Source organism: Myotis daubentonii, chromosome 14, assembly GCF_963259705.1.
Source record: "Myotis daubentonii chromosome 14, mMyoDau2.1, whole genome shotgun sequence".
Lineage (NCBI taxonomy): Eukaryota > Metazoa > Chordata > Mammalia > Chiroptera > Vespertilionidae > Myotis > Myotis daubentonii.
This window is the reverse complement of record NC_081853.1, coordinates 25,373,678-25,394,381: the sequence shown is the minus strand read 5'-3', so window position 1 is coordinate 25,394,381 and position 20,704 is coordinate 25,373,678. Positions and strand designations below refer to the sequence as shown.

The following is a 20,704-nucleotide window of genomic DNA, read 5'->3' as shown; positions in this document are numbered from 1 at the left end:
TGCTGGGGTACCTGGCCAGCCTGGGTGAGGGGCTGATGGCCGTTTGCAGGCTGGCCACAGCCCCCAGCCACCCAAGCTCCCAGTGGAGGCTGGCTGGAAGCAGGTATCTGGGATTTATTTTTCTTCTATAATTGAAACTTTGTTGCCTTCACTGGAGGCCAGGGCTGGCCAAGGCAGGCGGGAAGCTTGGCTTCCTCCATCGCCAGGGCAACCAAGCCTCCTGCTTGCTTCAGCTCCGTGGCTGCTGGCCGCCATCTTGGTTGGGTTAATTTGCATATAATAGCTCTGATTGGCTGGTGGGCATGGCTTGGGGCATAGCAAAGGTATGGTCAATTTGCATGTTTTATTTTATTAGATTAGATACTAGAGGCCCGATGCACAAAGATTTGTGCAAGAATAGGCATTCTTTCCCCTGGCTGCTGGCACCGCCTTTGCTCCGGCCTGGAGCCTCCTCCTTCCACCTCTTGCCTTCTCGTCAATTTGCATATTCCCTCCTTATTGGCTGTGGGCGCCTCCATCTTTATCATAAAGTGATGGTTAATTTGCATAGTACTCTTATATTAGATAGGGTAATCTTGACCAAGCAGGTGTCCACTTTTTTGTATGATTTTTGGCACTAGGTTGACAAAATAGAACTTATGAAAAATGTTGATTGCACAAAGTTTCGCAGTGTTCTCGACTGTGGTGAGCTATTTTCAGTGAAAGTCAGTGCAGTTGGTCAGCCTGATGCCACCAACATACATGCTGGCACAATGAGTGGCTTTGAATACCTCAGGAGAATAGGAAAGTGATGGAAGAGAAAGAGGATTTGGTGAAGAATTTCAGCTTTGAGGAGTGTGCGTGAAGCAACTTCTGCTCTCAGTGAGGCTGTGGCATCTCTCCTGGTGAACTGCAGAATCTCCTGAAGGTGGTTTTATTGCAGTCAATTTCCAATCTTGAGGAACTTGAGCTTTTTTTGAAAACAAATGCCATCTGGTACATTTATTTCAGAAGGTAAGAAGAAAGTGCTAGGATTTAATACTTCCAAAAAAAGCTAATACTGCTTTTATTTATTTGTTGTTAATCCTCACCTGAGGATATTTTTTAAAAGTGATTTTTAGGGAGTGGAGGGGAGAGAGGAGGAGGAGAGAAACACTGATGTGAGAGAGACAGTGATAGGTTGCCTCCCACAAGCACCCCGACCTGGTGGTGGGGGCAAGGATTGAGCCTGCACCCAAGGTACATGCTCTTGACCAGGAATCAAACCTGAGACCTTTCAGTCTGTGGGCTGCTGCTCTAACCAGTGAGCTAAACTGGCCACAGCTAGCTAATACTTTTACCTGGAAATTGTGAGGGTGATTTAAACTAAAATCTTTGCTGGTGTACCATTCCAGAACCCCCAGGGCCCTCAGGTAATGCTGAGGAGTGCATGGCCTGCTACTTCGTGTTCAAATCTATATACCATATAAAGAAGGAAAATGCTCCACACAGGCTTCTTTGATTAAGGATGATGCTTTGGACATTCTTCTGGAGCGTTCAGTTACAAATATCTGTGTGGTCTTTTGGCTTCTCTACATCCTTATTGTAGCCTTTATACTGAGGAGTCGCCACAACCTTCAATGCACAGCAGCTGAGACAAAGCATCTGAGGTGGAGTGTTGACAGGAGACTGCACTCTGACGAAGGATTCATGGAAGAGTTTACCATAAAGGCATCTGCTGCACTGATTAGACTTGGAAAGAAGTGTCACTACAAATGATAAATGAAATAGGGAAGAGATGCCTCCTGAAATTTTCTGCCAGCATTAAAGGTTTTGAGGAAGTGACTATTCAAAGCAAAGTCTTTCATTTTGCTAAGGAGCCTGGAGTAAGCAAAGTGAACAGTAAAAATGTTGAAGAATTACTAGCTCACTAATGGAGAGCAAAGAACTCACTAAGAAGCTCTTTCAAATTGATGGTCGTTATTGGTCTGAGGCAGGGGAGCTCCATTATCGAATGCCAAACCTTTAAAACACAACTACAGGCAGAATCTTAGGCCGTCAGGATCTCTAAGATAAGGCACCGAGGGAATGCAAACAAGTGTTCATTTTGTGTTTTTTGTTTCAGCTTCCAAAGATGGTTCTTAACCATCTACTTCTGGAGTATGTAATGCCAAGGAGGGACTGTCCGCCAGTGTCTCAAACAGAGATTCCCTGTTGCCGGACTCATGTATCCAAGCTCCTCACTGAACAGACGAGGATGCAGAGTGGGGCCTGGAGGCAAGGAGCTGGGGCCAGTCGCAGTCAGTGCCGACTGAGGACAGTGGATAAGTCTCAGACCATTGCTCCCTCACTCCTACACTGGCTCCCTCTTGCTCAGTCTCCCCACCCCCATGCCCTCTGTCCACTTCCCTCCTCTTGCCTCCAAATGCCATTCCTCAGGCAACTCTTCATTGGGATCTAACCAATTAAAAAAAGGCTTTGTTTACTGTGTTCACTAAATGTCAATTGCACTCATTATGTATCTTCCTTCACACGTTATTTCACCACCTATTTTTATTTCAAAGAAGTTAACTGAAGCAAGGTGCAGTTTTTATCTAATATTGCATAATATTGTGTATTCTACACAAATATGCCTACCAATTAGCTCACTGACAAATAATTAGGTAATTGATGTTTTAAATGCTTTCTATGATACAAAAATCCTTGCTAAATACTAAATGGACTGTTATGTGCTTCAGTAATTGGTTGAAGTTCTTGGACAAGCAGAGACATGTAATTTTTTCCATTTAAAGTAATGGAACGTGGTGTCCTGCAACCCCCAGATCTGCTTTCCAGCACTCTCTTGGGAACAGATTGGATGTGGGTAACGAGATGCCTGTGCATGAAGTGCTGCTCTGGGAACTGTCGAGTGCCACATAATGTAACTGTTAGTGCCTAGAGGTCTGAGTAAAACAGAGGTTCCCTGTTGCCGGACTCATCTATCCAAGCTCCTCACTGAACAGACGAGGATGCAGAGTGGGGCCTGGAGGCAAGGAGCTGGGGCCAGTTGCAGTCAGTGCCGACTGAGGACAGAAGCTGAAGACGGGGCACAGGGCTCTCTTCTTCTCCCCTCTGTAATTTCCTTTTTAAAACACTAATAGTTCTCTGGTGTGGGAAGCACCATGCCCTTTAAAACTTTCCAATTAATGGCCAATTACAATAAAAGGACTCTTTACCTTGCCCTGAGCTTGGCTTATTGTAGGAGACTCAATAAATATTTTTTGGAGAAATCAGAATTCTGAGGTCAAATTGTTAAAGTTCATCTTGGTCACTCCTCTCTCGTGAAGAAACCCAGCGGCTCAGAATCACTTCCTGTAACCAATCAAAACAAAAAAGACCAATAAATTTCAAAAACAGAAATAAAAGAACATGCTAGGCATGTGACATCACAGCTACTTTTCACAGAAAGCTATTACATAATGAGGATATATGTTCCCATTTCTTGTAACTGGACATTTGGAGGAAAGTGAATGTAGCAATATAAACTTTACATGCAAGTAGTATCTACCGTAACTGTGAAAAGGTTTTGAAAGCTAAACTTGCCTCAGCTGTGGGATTCTACTAGCACCTTCCAGGATTAGAAGTGCCAGTACAAAAGCTCCTATTTAACTCGGAACCAAGTCTACGATGGCGCTGATATATCCAGGTCAGCACGGAGAGGACAGAAATGGATCTGGACTGGCATTTTATGAAAACTTAACCTAGTGGGGATGGCAGGACAAACTGAAGGGGTGAGACGCTGGGGTCCTCGAGCAGGTCTGCAGTGGGATGGGGCAGTGAGAGCAAGAGGAAGGGTGCAAGGTTAGAGAAAAACAATGAAGTACTGGATGTCGAGGAGGGTCAGACAGGGCGAGAGATGGAGATATTCAACACTGGATGACTGGACAATGAACTTGGCAGTCCTAGCAGAGAAAATCCTGCCAGGAAGACCAAGGGAGACTCAGCTCAACACAGAACCCCAGAAGCCAGACGAGAAGTTCAAAGAAGGAATGTCAACAGTGACACTCCTAGCCTCTGAGAATGCGACTGAGGAGAGGTCTGGCCTGGCCAGGGGGTCCCAGGCTGCCTGGGACGGCAGTTTCAGCTGGTGGTGAGGACAGAAACCAGATCACATCGCAGGTATGGAGACAGCAGGAATTAGGGGGGAGTGAGAGTGGGTTTAGCAGGGAAGGCCCGAGAAGACCTTCTTTCCAAGGCAAGATGGGCTCATTTGTTTTTGTGGGAGCACGTGATCCAGAGGACGCGATGCAATGGACAGAAAATTTGGGATGAACTGAATGACCTCTAAGTTACACACCTGAACTTTAATTCTCTTCATGCATTCTGGGGATTCCATTTCTTTGTCAGTCATGGTAGAGGGTTTAATCAGATAGCACAGCAGGAGTTCCTATTGAGAAATAAAAACAATCTCCATATCATACAAATCTGAGTGCGTCAGCAGGAAATGCAGTCTCCACTCCCGCTCACCATGTGCTCCTGGAAACATCACAAAGCACAGCAGTGTCCTCCTGGGAGCATTATAGCTGGGCTCACACTCTAGACCAGTGGTTCTCAACCTTCTGGCCCTTTAAATACATTTCCTCATGTTGTGACCCAACCATAAAATTATTTCCGTTGCTACTTCATAACTGTAATGTTGCTACTGTTATGAATTGTAATGTAAATATCTGATATGCAGGATGGTCTTAGGCGACCCCTGTGAAAGGGTCGTTCAACCGCCAAAGGGGTCGCGACCCACAGGTTGAGAACCGCTGCTCTAGACTAAAGACCTGCCATTTAGATATTGTTGACATGTCAAGAGAATGCAAATAAAGCAAATAAAGTACATGTATTTGTTATAAACATAAAATTTAATATATTAAATGTATGCTCAAAAAGTGGGCATAAAAACATCAGAAACAGTAGAGACTCCCATATTTCTATAGGACAAAACTACTTTTCCTAGGCTACAGCCTAAGCAACTTCCCTGGCATTGAAGACAGCTGTCACCTGGCCCCTCTGGACTCGCCAGTCTCAGCTCTCACACTCCCAGCAGCAGTGGGACAGATGGGAGGGGGCCCACAATTTGTTTCAGTTAGCAAACTACTGAATCACAGAGAACACACAGAGCTTCCAGCCTTTATAGTCCTGGTGACTTCCTTCCTGTCTTGATGGCAGCAGGAAACACAGCACAGCCGGGCAGTCAGCTGGCTCTGTTCGAATCCCACTTCTGCATTTGAGCTGCATGATCATGGGTTTCTCACTCAACATCTCTGACACTTTGAGTCCTCACTTTTAGGATGAGGATAAGAAATGGTGGTGAGAAACATGCACTGTGTTTAGCAATAAATATTAATTCCCTCCCTGCCTTTTCAAGAGATCTGCGAACTTTGAAAAGAAACGTGTCAATGTTTGGACTCCTTTGTGAATGTGTGGGTGAATTTTTGAGCATGTGCTGGCTGTGCTTACCAAAGGCACCCAGAGAAGAAAGGCAATGCCCACCAACATCAACCACTACGGGAAACGTCGAAGCTCAATTCCTGGAGCTTAGAACCAGGTGGTGGTGGGAGGGACATAAAGGGGAGGAGAGCTTCTAGACCAGGGGTGGGCAAACTTTTTGACTCGAGGGCCACAATGGGTTCTTAAACTGGACCGGAGGGCCGGAACAAAGCATGGATGGAGTGTTTGTGTGAACTAATATAAATTCAAAGTAAACGTCATTACATAAAAGGGTACGGTCTTTTTTTTTTTTAGTTTTATTCATTTCAAACGGGCCGGATCCGGCCCGCGGGCCGTAGTTTGCCCACGGCTGCCCAATCTTCCAGAGCTTCACTGGTACAAACACTTTGAAGTTTCTCCAAATGACTTTTCTATTTCTACTACATTTAAGAAGAAAAAAAAAATCCAACCATTTAAGTGACAGATAATGCCAGAGCTGATGTTACCTTGGAGACATTCACTGACACTCTGCTCAAGGTAGCCAGTGACTTCCAACTGAAAGGTCTTCGAAGAGAGCCCTCAAAATGGTCATCAACTAACTCAATAATGACAGAATAACTGGAAAACACACAATGGGAGTTTTAAAAATAAAACATATGAAATCAATCCATTTAAAAAGAACATTGTTTTTCCTACCAAGAACAAAGCTACAAAAAAATGTACATCATCTGATCCTAATTTCCCTACACTGCTGAGAAAATACTAATGAAAAACTCACACTTCGTGTTAAAATTTTAAACTGATTTCAACACGTATAGGAAAGGAACAGAAATATTTCTCCCAATATGAAAGCTGAGAATTCACTCAATGGTTTGGATACTAATACTCACTGATATTAAGATGAACAGTTACTACATAGAGTAACTCAATGTTTAATACTAAAAGACAGATTATCAAAACCATTTATTATTTTATATATAGTATAACACTGTTGGTGGATAAGGCACAAAGGCATAGTATTAATCCTTATCAGGCCAACAGGAACATGACTAATTGATTCTGTGGCACTAAAACTTAAAGTGGAGGCCAAAAATGTCATGTCCCTTTAAGTCACTGACATTTAAAAATCACTCCAACCTGGCCGCGTGGCTCAGTGGTTGAGCATCAACTTATGAACTAGGAGGTCATGGTTCGATTCCCGGTGAGGACACATGGTCAGGTTGTGGGCTCGATCCCGTGTGAAGCATGCAGGAGGAACCTGACAAGAGATTCTCTCTCACCATTGGTGTTTTTTTCTCTCTCTCTCTCCCTCTCCCTTCCTCTCTTAAATCAATAAAAATATATTTTAAAAAATCATTCCAAACCTTGCATGGTAAAATGGAGGTCCTTTTCGATACAGTACTGCAAAGAAAAAGAAAGAAAATGTATAACCATGTGAAATAAAAATCTTATTTTATTACTTAAGTTTTTTTCTGCTCCACAGAGATATAAACACCCAATTATCTGTATGTGGGTAATCTGCAATATGCTCTGTAGTCTATTTTTAAAATCCAAACTGTTTTTCCCCCTGGAATGAAATGCAATTAGTAAAGCAAATCTGTTGCCAAGACCCCAACACCCTCCTCCCATCCCCACCCCATAAATGAATTCTAAAGTCAAGTAAAAGTGATTTTTATCTTGCTGTTTGTTTTATACTCTCTGGAGTGAGCCCTTGAAAGTGTATTAAGAATGTGAAATTTATATAAAGTAAATAAACATTTTTATTTCTTAAATATTTTATTGATTTCAGAAAGAGGAAGGGAGAGAAACATCAATGATGAGAATCATTGATCAGCTGCCTCCTGCATGCCCGCTAGTGAGGATTGAGCCCGAAACTTGGGCATGTGCCCTGACCAGGAATCAAATCCTGAACTCCTGGTTCATGGGTCGATGCTCAACTACTGAACCACACAGGCCAGGTGTGGATGCACATTTTCTTATTAGTGTCAAATCAATGTAACTCAAAGTGTCTGAGCTAATGTGGCCAGTATTGACTTAGGTGCTGGTGCTAGATATGAACAAGGCTCATGCCTATTTTTAAGAAATTCAAAGTCAAGTGGGGAAAAGAAATCACAAAACCATACACACCACTCAGAGATCGGTCTGCCCTACTATACCCCGCCCCCCCCATGCGTGAGGACATGTTCCAAGATGCCAGTGGATGCCTGAAACCAAGGCCCTATATATATGTTTTTTCTTATACATACATACCTGTACTAAAGTTTAATGTACAAATTAGGCACAGTCAGAGATTAATGATATTAATTATTATTATTATTAATAATTAATAATAAAATAGAACCATTACAATGGTTTTGGGCCATTATTAAGGTAAAATGAGTGTTGCTTGAACATGAGCACTGTGATACCCCAACGGCTGATCTGACAGCTACTAAGTGACTAATGGGTGGGGATCATCTACAGCATGGAGACGTGGAGATGTGGAGACGCTGGACAAAGGGATGATTCATGTCTTGGGCGGGATGGAGTGGGACAGCAAGGGACTTCATCATGCTACTCAGAATGATGCACAATTTAAAACTTATGAATTATTTCTAGAATTTTCCATTTAATATTTTCAGACCGACATTGACCACACGTAACTGAAATTGAGAAAAGCGAAAGGTCGGATAACAGGGGACCACTGGTAATTCAGTGTGTGGAGGTCAGGAGCTGCTGCTGAAAGCATGGGGCCAGGGACACTGCCCCGAGGTCCTGGAACTGCAGGGAGCCCTTCGGAGGGAGGCACAGCCGGTGGCAGGGAGGCGAACACCACACCTGACAGGGCAGAAAGACTAAAGGAGACGAGAGCAGGAAAGCACCGAGGCAAGCTTTGGTCAAAGGAGCCAGCGCCACGGGGCTTCTGGGTGGGAATGTAAAGACTCCCCCATAGCCCCCGTGGCTTCCAGTCTCCTCTCACCACGGGGTGAGCAAGGCCAACTCGCCGCGCAGCTGCACTTGATTTGAGATCCCTATCACTTGTTCCAAATGCTGCTCCTGGAATGAAATGTGATTGACAAGATTTATTCAAGGAAGAGTTTCCCTGATAAGACGTGAATTTCATAACGGCCCTTTGCCATGAGTCATTAGCTCTGTAAGCAGAAACAACTGTTAGAAGAATGTCCTGGCTTTAACCCGGGCTGGCAGTTCTGAGGTACATGTGATTAGGTCACTAGCCTTCAAAACTAAACTAATATTGTTAAAAACCAGGCACTGAGACGGGGTAAAGCTTAGGAAGCGTTCCTCCCACCCCAGGCTAGCACTGCCGGTGAACCCTTGCTAAAGCAGGAACTGGGAAGACACCCTTCGTGCGGCTGCTGGGCCAGAGGCCTGGTCCCACATTAATTCTACGAGCGGCTCCAAGTGCATGATAGGCCCCAGCTGTGGCAAAGGCCTCCGGGGAGTTGGGAAATAGCAGTTGATTTATTTCTTTTCTTTTCTTTTTAGAAAATCTGCCTGCTTGTCCATTCTTTCATTCATCCTTATAAGGCAGTTTATTTTTAAATTAGGAAAGTTCTTGTCCGGCCGGTGTGGCCCAGTGGCTGTGTCGATCAATGAACTAGGAGGTCAAGGTTTGATTCCCAGACAGGGCACACGACCAGGTTTCAGGCTCGATCCCCAGAAGGGGGCGTGCAGGAGACAGCCGATCAAGGATTCTCTCTTATCATTGATGTTTCTATCTCTCCCTTCCTCTCTCTGAAATCAATTAAAAATAAAAAGATGTTGTTTTACAAAGCAGGTATTGTTACCCATGTTATTATGAAGAGCAAATAAAAGCTTGGAGAGATGAAGAAACTTGCGTAGAGCCAGCTATGACCCCAAAAAGTGCTCTTTCCATCACCCCATGCCACCTCTTAATGCATCACTGTAGCTTTATCCACTGGAAAATTCTACTCAAATTTCACCCATAAATTGAGAAAGCTGGAGAAGACCTGCCAAGCATTTGCACCGAGTGACTATTCTTTTCTTTTTCTTTTTTTTTAATCCTCACCCAAGGATGTGTTTTTACTGATTTAAGAGCGAGAGGAAGGGAGTGGGGGGAGAAAGAAAAGCATTGATGGAAGAGAGAAACTTCGATCAGTTGCCTCCTGTACCCACCCTGACCAGGGATCAACCCTGTGACCTTTCAGTGTATGGGATGATGCTCCAATCAACTGAGCCACACAGGCCAGGGCCTGAGTGGCTATTCTTACAGGAACATGAAAAGGAGAACAGGGCAAGAAGCCAATGAAGAAAAATGAAACGGGCACATCACTTATTTAAGCAACGTGACCTGTAGCCAACACAATGATCTGGAAACCTAGCGAACTAATCTCAAGCTCATTCTGAACATTTGTGCTGTAACTCTGAGTTAGGATATTTGTATCTGAAATCCAGGCATGGAAGAAACAAACCATTTATCTTAGCGATACGGGTGATTCCTAATCTTTATTTTAAATTGTTGGCCCCCTTTGAGAATTTCATGAAAGCTACAGACTCTTGACCCAGAAAAACACACCAATCTATAAACACTATATTTTGAGTAAAATTTCAGGAGGTACCTTCCAGCTCCTAAAGACCATCATCTGAGTCTAGGTTAAGCACACTCAACATTAGAGCACTTAAAGATTTAAAAGACTGAACTGGCTTCCTTTGGGGACTTACAAGGCTCAAAAGCATATGGGACAAGTAGCTGACAGAGCTCAAAAGGCCTCAAGAGGCCTCTGAGAAGGCCTCTCCAATATCTGGCCTATCTTCCCAATATCTCAAGTGGGCTTACTTAATGTGTCCAAAACATTAAGCCAAATACCTAGGCATTATCCCTGATTCCTCTCTTACCCACAAATCTCACATCCATTCCATGTGCAGGGCTGGCTGGGCTCAGCTTCCCTAACTAAGTCACTCTGCTTCCATGTTTGCTCTCCTGCAGTCTTTTAGTAAGAGACGAGAAAGAGGGTCCTGTTATATTAAGTCATTAAATTTAAGTCACTCAGTTGATCAAAATCTCCTAAGACATCCACTCAGCAGAGTAACATCCAAAGTCTCCGCCAGGCCCTAGGTGAGCCGGCCCCAGCCTACACTCACTCTCCCCTGGACCTCTAAGTTCCGGACACAGTCTTCCTGTGGTTCCTGCCCCGCTTGTCCCTGCCTCTGGGCCTTTTCACTTGCTGTTCACTGTACCTAGCACGTTCTTCCCCAAATTCTCAAGGGAACTGCTCTCACTATGGCCACATATTTTCAGAGTGCTTTCCTGACCCCTTTACCAGCTCCCTTGACTCTGCTCTATTTTCCTACAATACTTACAGCACCTGCAAATGCATTATGTATTTGTTTGCTTGTTTGTCTCCCCCTCCAAAAAGTAAGTTGTCCCATGAAGGCAGCTTTGTGCTTGCCTTGTTCATGTCTGTGTTCTTGGCCCACAGGAGACCTTCAGCAATTCTCTGCTGAATGAAGTGCTTACATGGCTCAGGCTCCTCACTTCAAGTGAAGATCAGTGGAGGAAGAACTATGTAGAAGTTTCTCAGAGTGCAGGCTCCAACAGTAAAAGCCCAGCTCTGTAAGTTACTGGCCCTGAACACTGTTAGGGGCAAATGACCATTCCCCCAAAACTGCAGTCTCCTTCTCAGAAAAATGAGGTTAACAGTACCCATTGCCCAGGACCGCTGTAAGCATTACATGAGCTAATGAATGCAAAACACTCATTGCAATGCTTGGCATGTACTGAATGATTAGTCAATGAGAGCTGTAGTTATTATTATAATGATTATTCTCATTTGCCAGATGAGGCAACTGTGGCCCAGAGGACAAGGGACTGCCCTATGTAACATGACCACATGGCTAATGAAAGGTGAGGGTAGGGAGATGGGGGTGCTGTAGATTACAGAGCAGACAAGAGGAGAAACCTGACTTGGGCCTGCAAGCTTCTACTCCTGGGCTTTTCTCCTAGATTGCCCTTTCACTCACTCTGAATATACCCTAAACCCAATCCAAATATCCAGTATTCTTATTTAAGCCAGAAGGAAGAACCTCTTAGACAAGATGAGCAACAGCACATATAATCAAATCTGATTTTCATCCTAGGATCTGATGCAAACCCTGGCTCTCACACCTACCAAGCCACAAATTACTTACGTAGGTCTGTTCCGTACTTAAGTCCCACTTTGGGCACCCAGCCCTTGCTCCGGAAGTAATGGTATGCCATATAGGTAGTCCTGAATGTGGGCTGAACTGCCGTGAAAACTTTCCAGAGTTTCATAATCGTTAAAGGCTCCTAAAGTTATTGAACAAAAAATAGGCATTATTATGTATTTACTCACTCATCATTCATCCAGTGAATCAACATGTGTAAGTGTGAAGCTGGAGCAGTGAATAAAACAAACATGGTACCACCCTGGCAGATGTGGCCCAATGGTTAGAGCGTCAGCCCGAACACCAAAGAGTCAAGGTTCGATTCCCAGTCAAGGGGACATACCTGGGTTGCAGGTTCGTTCCCCAGTCCCAGTCGGGGGGCATGCGAGAGGCAACCAATTGATGTGCCTCTCTCACACTGATGTCTCTCTCTCCCTCTCCCCGTACCGCTCTTGTTAAAAACCAATGGAAAAAATATCTTTTGAGGATTAACAACAAACATGGTACCCAGAACAGAGGGACTTAACTAGAAGAGCTAGACATGTGCTATCCAATGAGGTGCCTGAACTGAGATGTGCTGCAAATGTAAAATACACAAAAATTTCAAAAGCTTAGTATAAAAACAACTACCTCCATAATTTTGGACATGTTGGGTTACATAAACTATGTATTATAAATTAATTTCACTTTAAAAAAACACTTTTTAATGTGGCTACCAGAAAATTTTAGATTATATACGTGGCTCCTGTCTGAGGCTGCCCTGAAACAGTGACATCTGAGTGAAAGGGGGTGGTGGTGGCTGGGGAAGAATATTCCAGGCACAGGAACGAGTACATTTGAACTGGGGGCTCAAATGTAACAAGTCCACAAGGCAGCATGTTCCAAAAGACCCTAAAGAGCAGCTACTATATGTCAGGCCATGCTCAGAAAAGCCACAAATAATTCTGTAAAAGCTTTAGAAGAATGCTTCATTTAGTTTTTGAAACTAGAGAATTTGTTATCTGATAGCACAAATTAATAATCCACTACTTATAAGAGAACGTTGTTTCTAATGTAGGACTGGAAGAGACCGAGAATGTTCGGTTCAGAGAACACTCTGATGTATCAATACAAAAAAAATACAACAATGAAAACCAGGTAAGTTTGGGAAGTTTTCTGCTTCATTTCAGTGCTTAGTAAAATGGTCAATTCTTCAGTTGGTTTAAGGTTCAGTCACTCGAAAAGATTTGCTCAGTTGGCTCAGAGGAAGATTTTAATACCATAAGTATGAGTTAGAGTCGTGGTTTTTCTTTTACTTTTTTTGAGTTAGTTGTTCCTAAGGTGGAAGCTCCATATGTGTGTGGCCTTCAAATCCCACTGCGAGGAAACACTCAACCCCTCCTCTGAGGAGCAACTCTTGTAGAGCAGGCTGAACTTCCAGTTGGATAGCCCACCATGTTTCAGATGTTGAGGGTTCTATATAGCAGTGGGAATGTTCTGACAAATTTCAGCTGAGACCCAAGAGAGGAGGCAGGGTGGGCTAAGAATGGCCACCATCTGGGAAAATGAGTCACCCATCAGCCAGACACCCATTTTCAAACCCATGGAATACTCGTGAAAAAGATTTATATAATTAGAATCTGATGAGTGATAAAATTATGTACTTTCAAGAACAGAATGAAATATGCTTTCTCTAGTTTATTTACTGTTCTGCTTACATTTTTCTTTTTAATTTAAATTTCATTTGAATCAGTTTGAATATGTATTATAATCACATGGATCAGAATTCAAAAAGTACAAAAAGTGAACAGTGGAGCCCTGGCCAGTGTGGCTCAGGTGGTTGGGTGTTGTCCCATGCACTGAAAGATTGATGGTTCAATTCCCGTTCAGAGCACATGCCTGGGTTGCGGGTTGGTCCCCGGCAGGAGGCATGCAGGTGGCAGCTAATTGATGTTTTCTCCCACATCAATGTTTCTCTCTTTCTACCTCTCCCTCCTCTCTCTATAAAAATCAATAAAAAAAAAACTATTCTTGCCCTCACTGGTTTGGTTCAGTGGATAGAGCGTCAGCCTGCGGACTCAAGGGTCCCAGGTTCGATTCCAGTCAAGGGCATGTACCTTGGTTGTAGGCACATCCTCAGTAAGGAGTGTGCAGGAGGCAGCTGATCGATGTTTCCAACTCTCTATCCCTGTCCCTTCCTCTCTGTAAAAAATCAATAAAATATATTAAAAAAACAAACAAACGAACAAAAAAAACAAAACTCTATTCTTAAAAAAAAAAAAAAGTGTACAGGGGAAAGTCTCTCTCCCATACGTGTACTCAGCCCTCCACTTCCTTTACTAGAAGGCAAGCAATGGTATCAACTTCTTATGGGATGACAATCTAAGGGAAGCAGGCTGCTGTACAAAATCATGTGCTTTGGAGCTACCCTGACCTTGGGTGAGTTATTTAATTTCTCTGAGCTTCAGTCACCTTATCTAAAAATTCTTACCAGATGGAAGGATTAGAAATATTGTACGTAAAGCACCTAACACACAGCCTGAAGTAGTGGTAAACACTGGTAGCTTTTACTTTTGTTGTTAATTCTGTAGTACTGTCCTGACACAGATTTCCTGGTCATTATGTAAGATATTGCTTTTCTCCTAACCTCTGGGAATAAAATTCAATCTGAAAGGGTCAAAGCTTGCTTTTGCCAGAACCGTTCCAAATCAGGACCCAAAGCTGAACTTTGAGAAGAAGTCAATTCCTATTTTATTTAGTGAAATTACTACAACCTACTTTTAATATCAGGAGAGTTTAAAGTGGATTACATATAAATAAAACAACTTACCTTTCCAGAGTAAACACTTAGACATCCCAGAGCATAGACCAGGAAGAAGGTCTAAAACAGGGCAAGCAGAAAATGCTCATTAGAAACTATTTCACTGCTGAGAAATTATTTTACAGGTTGATTTGTTTTCACCGCAAATACAAATTAATGTTCTGAATCCTCATCAAAATGGTCACATATTTTTAACAGAAATGGTTCATATAATCTTCAAATGTTAAAAAAATCTAAGAAAATATGAATGTCCCAAACTGGTTTAAAATAAGTGAAAAATGCCCATTCTTGCCACCTTTACGCAACATCATACTAGAAGTCCTAGCCAGAGCAATTAGGCAAGAGAAAGAAATGAAAGACACCTAAATTGGGAAAGAAGAGGTAAAACTCACTACATACAGATGACATGACCTAATATATAGAAAACTCTAAAGAATCCACCAAAAAACTATTAAAACTAATAAATAAATTCAGCAAAGTTGTAAGATATAAAATACATAGAAAGAAATCTATTGAGTTTCTATACATCAATAAAGAACTATCAGAAAGAGAAATGAAAAAAAAAAAAACAAACCAAAAACAATCCTGTTTACAATTGCATCAAAAAGAATAAAATATCTAGGAATAAATTTAACCAAGGAGGTGACTTAGTAATGGTTGATAGCTATAATCCACATAACAATGCTTCTTGGAATTCTCATTAATTTTTAAAAGAATAAAATGGCTTGAGAACTACTACTTTAGTTTTACTCAGATCCAAATCTAGAGATTCTCTGAAGATGGTGGTTTCATAGTCCCAATCATCATGGTCCACACACCACGTCCTGCCTGGACTTCTGCCAAGGCCTCTCTCTTCTTCCTTAGCCCCTTACAGTCCACTCTCCACAGGAGCTAGAGCCATCTTCTCAAAACGTGAAGATTGGCCAGCCAGCATGGCTCAGTGGTTGAGCATTGACCTATGAATCAGGAGATTATGGTTTGATTCCCAGTCAGGGCACATGGTTTCGGGCTTAATCCCCCACTGGGGCATGCAGGAAGCAGCCAATCAAGGATTTTTTCTCATCATTGATGTCTCTCTCTCTCTCTCTCTCTCTCTCTCTCTCTCTCTCTCTCTCTCCCCCTCTCCCCCCCCCCTTCCCTTCCTTAAAAAACAAAAAGAAAAAAACAAAGCAAAACAAAAAAAGTGAAGATGTGGCCCCCATGACTAAAACCCTCCAAAGGGCTTTATTGCATTCTTTTATTTGTTTGTTTTGTTAATCCTCACCCAATGATATATTTTCCATTGATTTTTAGAGAGTGGAAGTGGGGAGAGGAAAAGGAGGGAGAGACATTGATGTGAGAAAGACACATCAATCGTGCACATGCCTCAACTGAGGCCCAGAACAAACCTGCAACCGAGTACGTGCGTGCTCTTGACTTTGACCGGAATTGAACCTGCGGGACAACGCTCTAACCACTGCACAACATCAGCCAGGGCCTTTATTGCATTCCTGCTTCCCACCATCTGCAGCAGCTCTATGTCTGACCACCAGTCTCTCTAGCCGTCTTGGCTTCACTTGTCCCCTAAACACATTAAGCTCATTTCTCCCTCTGTAATTGCTATTTCCACATTTGGCATAAACTACCCCAGACTCAAAGGTCACTTCTCAGAGGTCTTCCCCAACCACACGGTTTAAGTAACCCCCATATTGACTGTCTTCTTCAAAAGAGCACTTATTTTGTCTGTAAATATCCTTCTTATGTGTGTCTCTACAAGTAGAATGCAAATTCTGTGAGAGCAGAAAGGTCTATAAAGGGGTCTAGTACACTCTGGGTGCTCAATGCCTGTGCTGGAAGAATACAGAAACAGGTCCCTGGATCCTGTCCTTGGTTTAGGCCTAGAGCCACCTAGAGCAGGCCAGGCCAGGCCCTCAGCTCCTTCTCCAGAGTGCTCAGTGTGGACACTGTTATAGTTCTCCTTTCAGCTACTGGTGACAGCCTTCCCAGGAGTCCTCAACCTTATTCTGATCTTTTTCCTTCCCATGGCCCCATACTTATTAATACAAAATGCTTCTTTCTCTCAGATGGACACCAACAATGGCCTAAAGGTGCATGGAAAAGACAAAGTTGGTTCCTCAAACAGCCACGTCCTTCTGCCCCTTTCATTTTCTCACTTCTTGGTTCAGAATGGTGTAACAGGAAGAATGAGCTTTGAGATATGACGGATCTGGGATGGAATCTCATTAATGGCCAGGGCCTTGGAGATCTCACTTAAACTATACTACCTCACCTATAAAACAGGAATAATAATGCCTTCTTAAAGTTTAAATGAGATTAAATCTCACAAAAATTTAAAAAGCTATGCAAACACCTAACTGCTCAATTCATTTTAGTTTCCCTTCCTTTTAAAAATCATTCAGATATTGTAGGCTGGACAAGTTCCACCCAATTTTTGCCCAGCAGCAAACATACATTTCCCTAAGAACTGAGGAAACCAATGCCTCATTTTAATCGGCCTACAATGGCTTTCATGAATCAATGCAAACTGCTCTCACTTATTATAGATGGAGAGGATCTCATTTCAGTTGAGTTGGTTTTATTTAGAAGTAAGTCATCAGTACACTGGGGAGATCTGGGGAGACTGGCAATAATGTCCCTTGAGATCTCATGGGTAAGTTTTTTCTTTGACAATACTAATAAGATAGAAGGATGAGTTTAACGATTATTTTAACGTTACATATAACAGCAAAAGAGCTCTCCGTAACAGATCTCTGAGAAGCAGATCTCTAAGTCAGCTGTGGTATTACCATTCTCAATCCCTAAAAAGAACTGCTTTGTTCACCACAGCAGGGCTGCTGGTGTTCCTGACAGACATTTACGGATATACATTAAACAGTGCAAGTGGCGTGCCAAACACGGGTGATTCTCTCAACAGCAACCTGCCAAACAGGACTGAGAAGCAGGACCAGGCTTAACTGCGTGCTCCCTGAAAACTCCCGCAACACGTTTCTGTAATGTTCTCAGGAGCCAAGCAGCTTCCAAGAATGCAGAGCAGTCTCATTGACTATCTCCTCTTCCTCTTGCCTTTCGTCAGGGAGTGTTTGGGAGGAGGGTTTTGTCATTCAAAGCATCAACTGGTCACCCACCTGGAACAGTAAGGTTGAACCCCAGTTTCTACACCTGATACTCTCTCCAGCCTCCTGATGCCGCCTACCAGAGCTGAGAGGGTCTTCATGGCCTCAGCCCTCCAGTTCACGCTCCTCCTGATGCCAGCTCTGGTCCCTGCCACTCCCCTACATCACTGCCTGTAATTCCCCGGTGCCACCACGACCAGGTCAGAACCCTACTCATAGATATGCCTACCACAATCTAGCCCTCCTGCACTGTGCTTTCACTTCCGGGACTGAGCTGCATAAAGAGCCCATGCTGTCCTGTGTCCATCTGGCAATCCCCTATTCATCCTTTAACATGTGCAGATTATCACCAACTCTGTAAAATCTTTCCAGCTAGCACGTGTCCCTTTGGACTCCACCAGTTTCTGTGCAAATTCCACACCTTGTACACATCCATTTAACAAATAATTATTAAGCACCTAATGGATGACAGGCATTGGGTACAAGGACACAAGAGGAGCAACACTGGGACAGTACTTACATATCACACTGTACTTATTGTGTAGAATTGTAATTACCATGGAGCTACCTCTAGGACCAGAGCAATATTCTATGTACTTCTGTATTATTAGTACTAAGCCCAGTGCCTGGCACAAAGTAAATACCCAGTGAATATTTTTGTAAAATATTGATTGCACATACCTGAAACTGAAGAGAAAGAAAACACATACAGAATAAATACATACAGAACAAGTGCTATGTTATTCAGAGATCTCATTTAAAAATGAACAATTTTCTTACACATTTCCCAGATTCATATTTGTTGGATTCATACTGTTAAAAAATAAATTTTTATTAATGTGATATTGTATACCAACTATACTTAAATTAAAAAAAAAATACTGATTGTGCCCTGGCTCGTGAGTCTGCTGGTTGGAGTGTCATCCTGTGCACCAAAGGGTCTTGGGTTCAATCCCCAGTCAGGGCACGTATGGGAGGCAAATGATCGATGTTTCTCTCTTTCTCCCTTCCTCTCTCTCTAAAACCAATAAAAACATATCCTTGGGTGAGGATTTAAAGAAAACTGATTGTGAAAGAAAGTGCCAGTTAGCTACTAAATAGCTTTTACAACTAACTTAATAATGATGATAATAAGAATAGCAGGCACTAACACTTACTGAGCATTTACTATCTACCAGGCACTGTGTTGAACCCATTACAGGCATAATTTAATTTCCAGACCATCTTATAAATAAGGTGTTATATAACCCTCATTTTAGAGAAGAAAGCTGAGACCCAGAGGTCAAGCACCTATCCACAGTGCTGTCCAATACAGTAGCCATTAGCCACATGTGGCTGTGATTATTTTAGTTTTTCCTTTTTATGTTTTTTTATTATTTACATATTTATTTATTTATTTTAATCCTCACCTGAGGATTTTTTCCATTGCTTTTATTTTATTTTATATATATATATATATACACACTAGAGGCCCAGTGCACGAATTCGTGCATGGGTTGGGGGAGGGGGTCCCTTGGCCTGGCCGGCGATCCAGGCCTATTGGGGGGCCAGCTGGCCTGGGGGGATAGGCTGTGGGAGGTTGGTCAGCCAGGGGGTTTGAGGGGGAAGAGGGGCCACAGAAGGTTGGCTGGCCAGGGGGAGGGGCTGTGGGAGGTTGGCTGTGGGAGTGCACTGACCACCAGGGGTCAGCTCCTGCATTGAGCGTCTGCCCCCTTGTGGTCAGTTCGTGTCGTAGTGACTGGTTGACCAGTCGTTTGGTTGTAATGGTCGCTTAGGCTTTTATGTATATAGATATATTTTAATTTGTATTTATTGTTGAAAGTATTACAGAAGTCCCCCTTTTTCCCCCCATTGATCCCCTCTACCCAGATCTCACTCCCTCCCCAGGTCCATTGCTTTTAGACAGAATGGGAAGGAGAGGGAGAGGGAGAGGGAGACAAAGACAGAGAGAGAGAGAGAGAGAGAGAGAGAGAGAGAGAGAGAGAAACATCAATGAGAGAAAGATATTCTGATTGGTTGCCTCCTGCACATGCCCTGACCAGGGTCGGGAAATGAACCTGCAACCCAGGTATGTGCCCTTGACCGGGAGTCGAACCTGAGACCCTTCAATGCGCAGGCCAATTCTCTAACCACTGAGCTTACTAACAGGGCTGCTGTGCTCTAAATGTAGTTGGCACAACTGAGAAACAGAATTCTGAATTGTGTTCAGTTTTAATTAGTTTAAATTAAATAGCCACACGCAGCTAGTGGCTATTGTATATTCAACAGTAGACTAAGCTGTCTCATTTGTAAAATGAGATGAAGTAATAATTCCAAACATTCCTTCCTGCTCTGAAAGTCTGTTTTTTGTATCACTGGCTTCTCTGCAAGGGAGGACGTGCAGACCAGGAGATCAAGAGGCTACAGAGACACAATTACTTCTCTGTGCACACATCTATGAAATCACCCATGTGGGTGCATTTAACAAGCACTCCTTGCCGCCTAGATACATGCCAAGAACTGTGCTAGCACTGCAGAAGCTATCCAAGACCGGCAGGAGCGCTCCTGGAGAGGAGGCACACCCATGGACATGAGACTGAGGAGGAGGTGCCACCCTGAACGGCAGAAAGGACATGTCTGTGTACAGTACAAATGTAAGCATAAAAAGGATTGGCACTAACCGGTTTGGCACAGTAGATAGTCAGCCTGTGGACTGAAGGGTCCCAGGTTTGATTCCAGTCAAGGGTACATGCCTGGGTTGTGGGCTCAATCCCCAGTGCAGGAGGCAGCCGATCAATGATTCTCTTTCATCATTGATGTTTCTATCTCTCTCTCCTCCCTTCCTCTCTGAAATCAATAAAAATATATTTTAAAAAAAAGGAAGGACTGAATGTCATGTGAACACAGGCTAGAGGAATTCCATATCACAGGAAAAACATGATGCAGTTGTTAGAAAGCCAGTTTTTAAGTCAACTTTTGAGAAAGCAGCTATTGTCTTAAAGGGAGCATGTATTGGGAATTCGCAGAAGGGAATACCCAGAGTTACTGAATCACATGCAGAATTGCATTTGGAGGCAGACTCTATAATCTACAGTGTTGCCCAGTCCCAGAGACCAGTAGCTGGAAAGGAAACAGGCTGGCACATACCTCCTCTAGGCTGAGCTGCAAATACTCAAAGATCCTGTATGGATTTCTTCTGCAGATTAGTCTCTTCTCTTGTGCCAACTGAAGAGAAAGAAAGATAAACACA

The 20,704-nt window shown here is 43.2% G+C and overlaps 1 protein-coding gene across 8 annotated transcripts in view; it reads right to left on the bottom strand.

Moving 5' to 3' along the window:
• Positions 1 to 20,704, bottom strand: part of TSEN2 (tRNA splicing endonuclease subunit 2) — a 48,202-nt gene that overhangs the window by 2,396 nt on the left and 25,102 nt on the right. For 6 of the 8 annotated variants that reach the window (XM_059663616.1, XM_059663618.1, XM_059663621.1 and 3 more), the window contains 7 exons: positions 20,602 to 20,679; positions 14,372 to 14,422; positions 11,566 to 11,704; positions 6,780 to 6,816; positions 5,922 to 6,033; positions 4,295 to 4,384; positions 2,065 to 3,309 (listed from right to left, as the gene is read on the bottom strand). In XM_059663616.1, the coding sequence (XP_059519599.1) occupies positions 3,250 to 3,309; positions 4,295 to 4,384; positions 5,922 to 6,033; positions 6,780 to 6,816; positions 11,566 to 11,704; positions 14,372 to 14,422; positions 20,602 to 20,679 (567 nt within the window). In that variant the 3' untranslated portion in view covers positions 2,065 to 3,249. Of the gene's footprint in view, positions 1 to 1,043; positions 1,728 to 2,064; positions 3,310 to 4,294; positions 4,385 to 5,921; positions 6,034 to 6,779; positions 6,817 to 11,565; positions 11,705 to 14,371; positions 14,423 to 20,601; positions 20,680 to 20,704 lie in introns of those variants that run through there. The other 2 variants (XR_009448519.1, XR_009448520.1) reach the window with 2 other exon arrangements.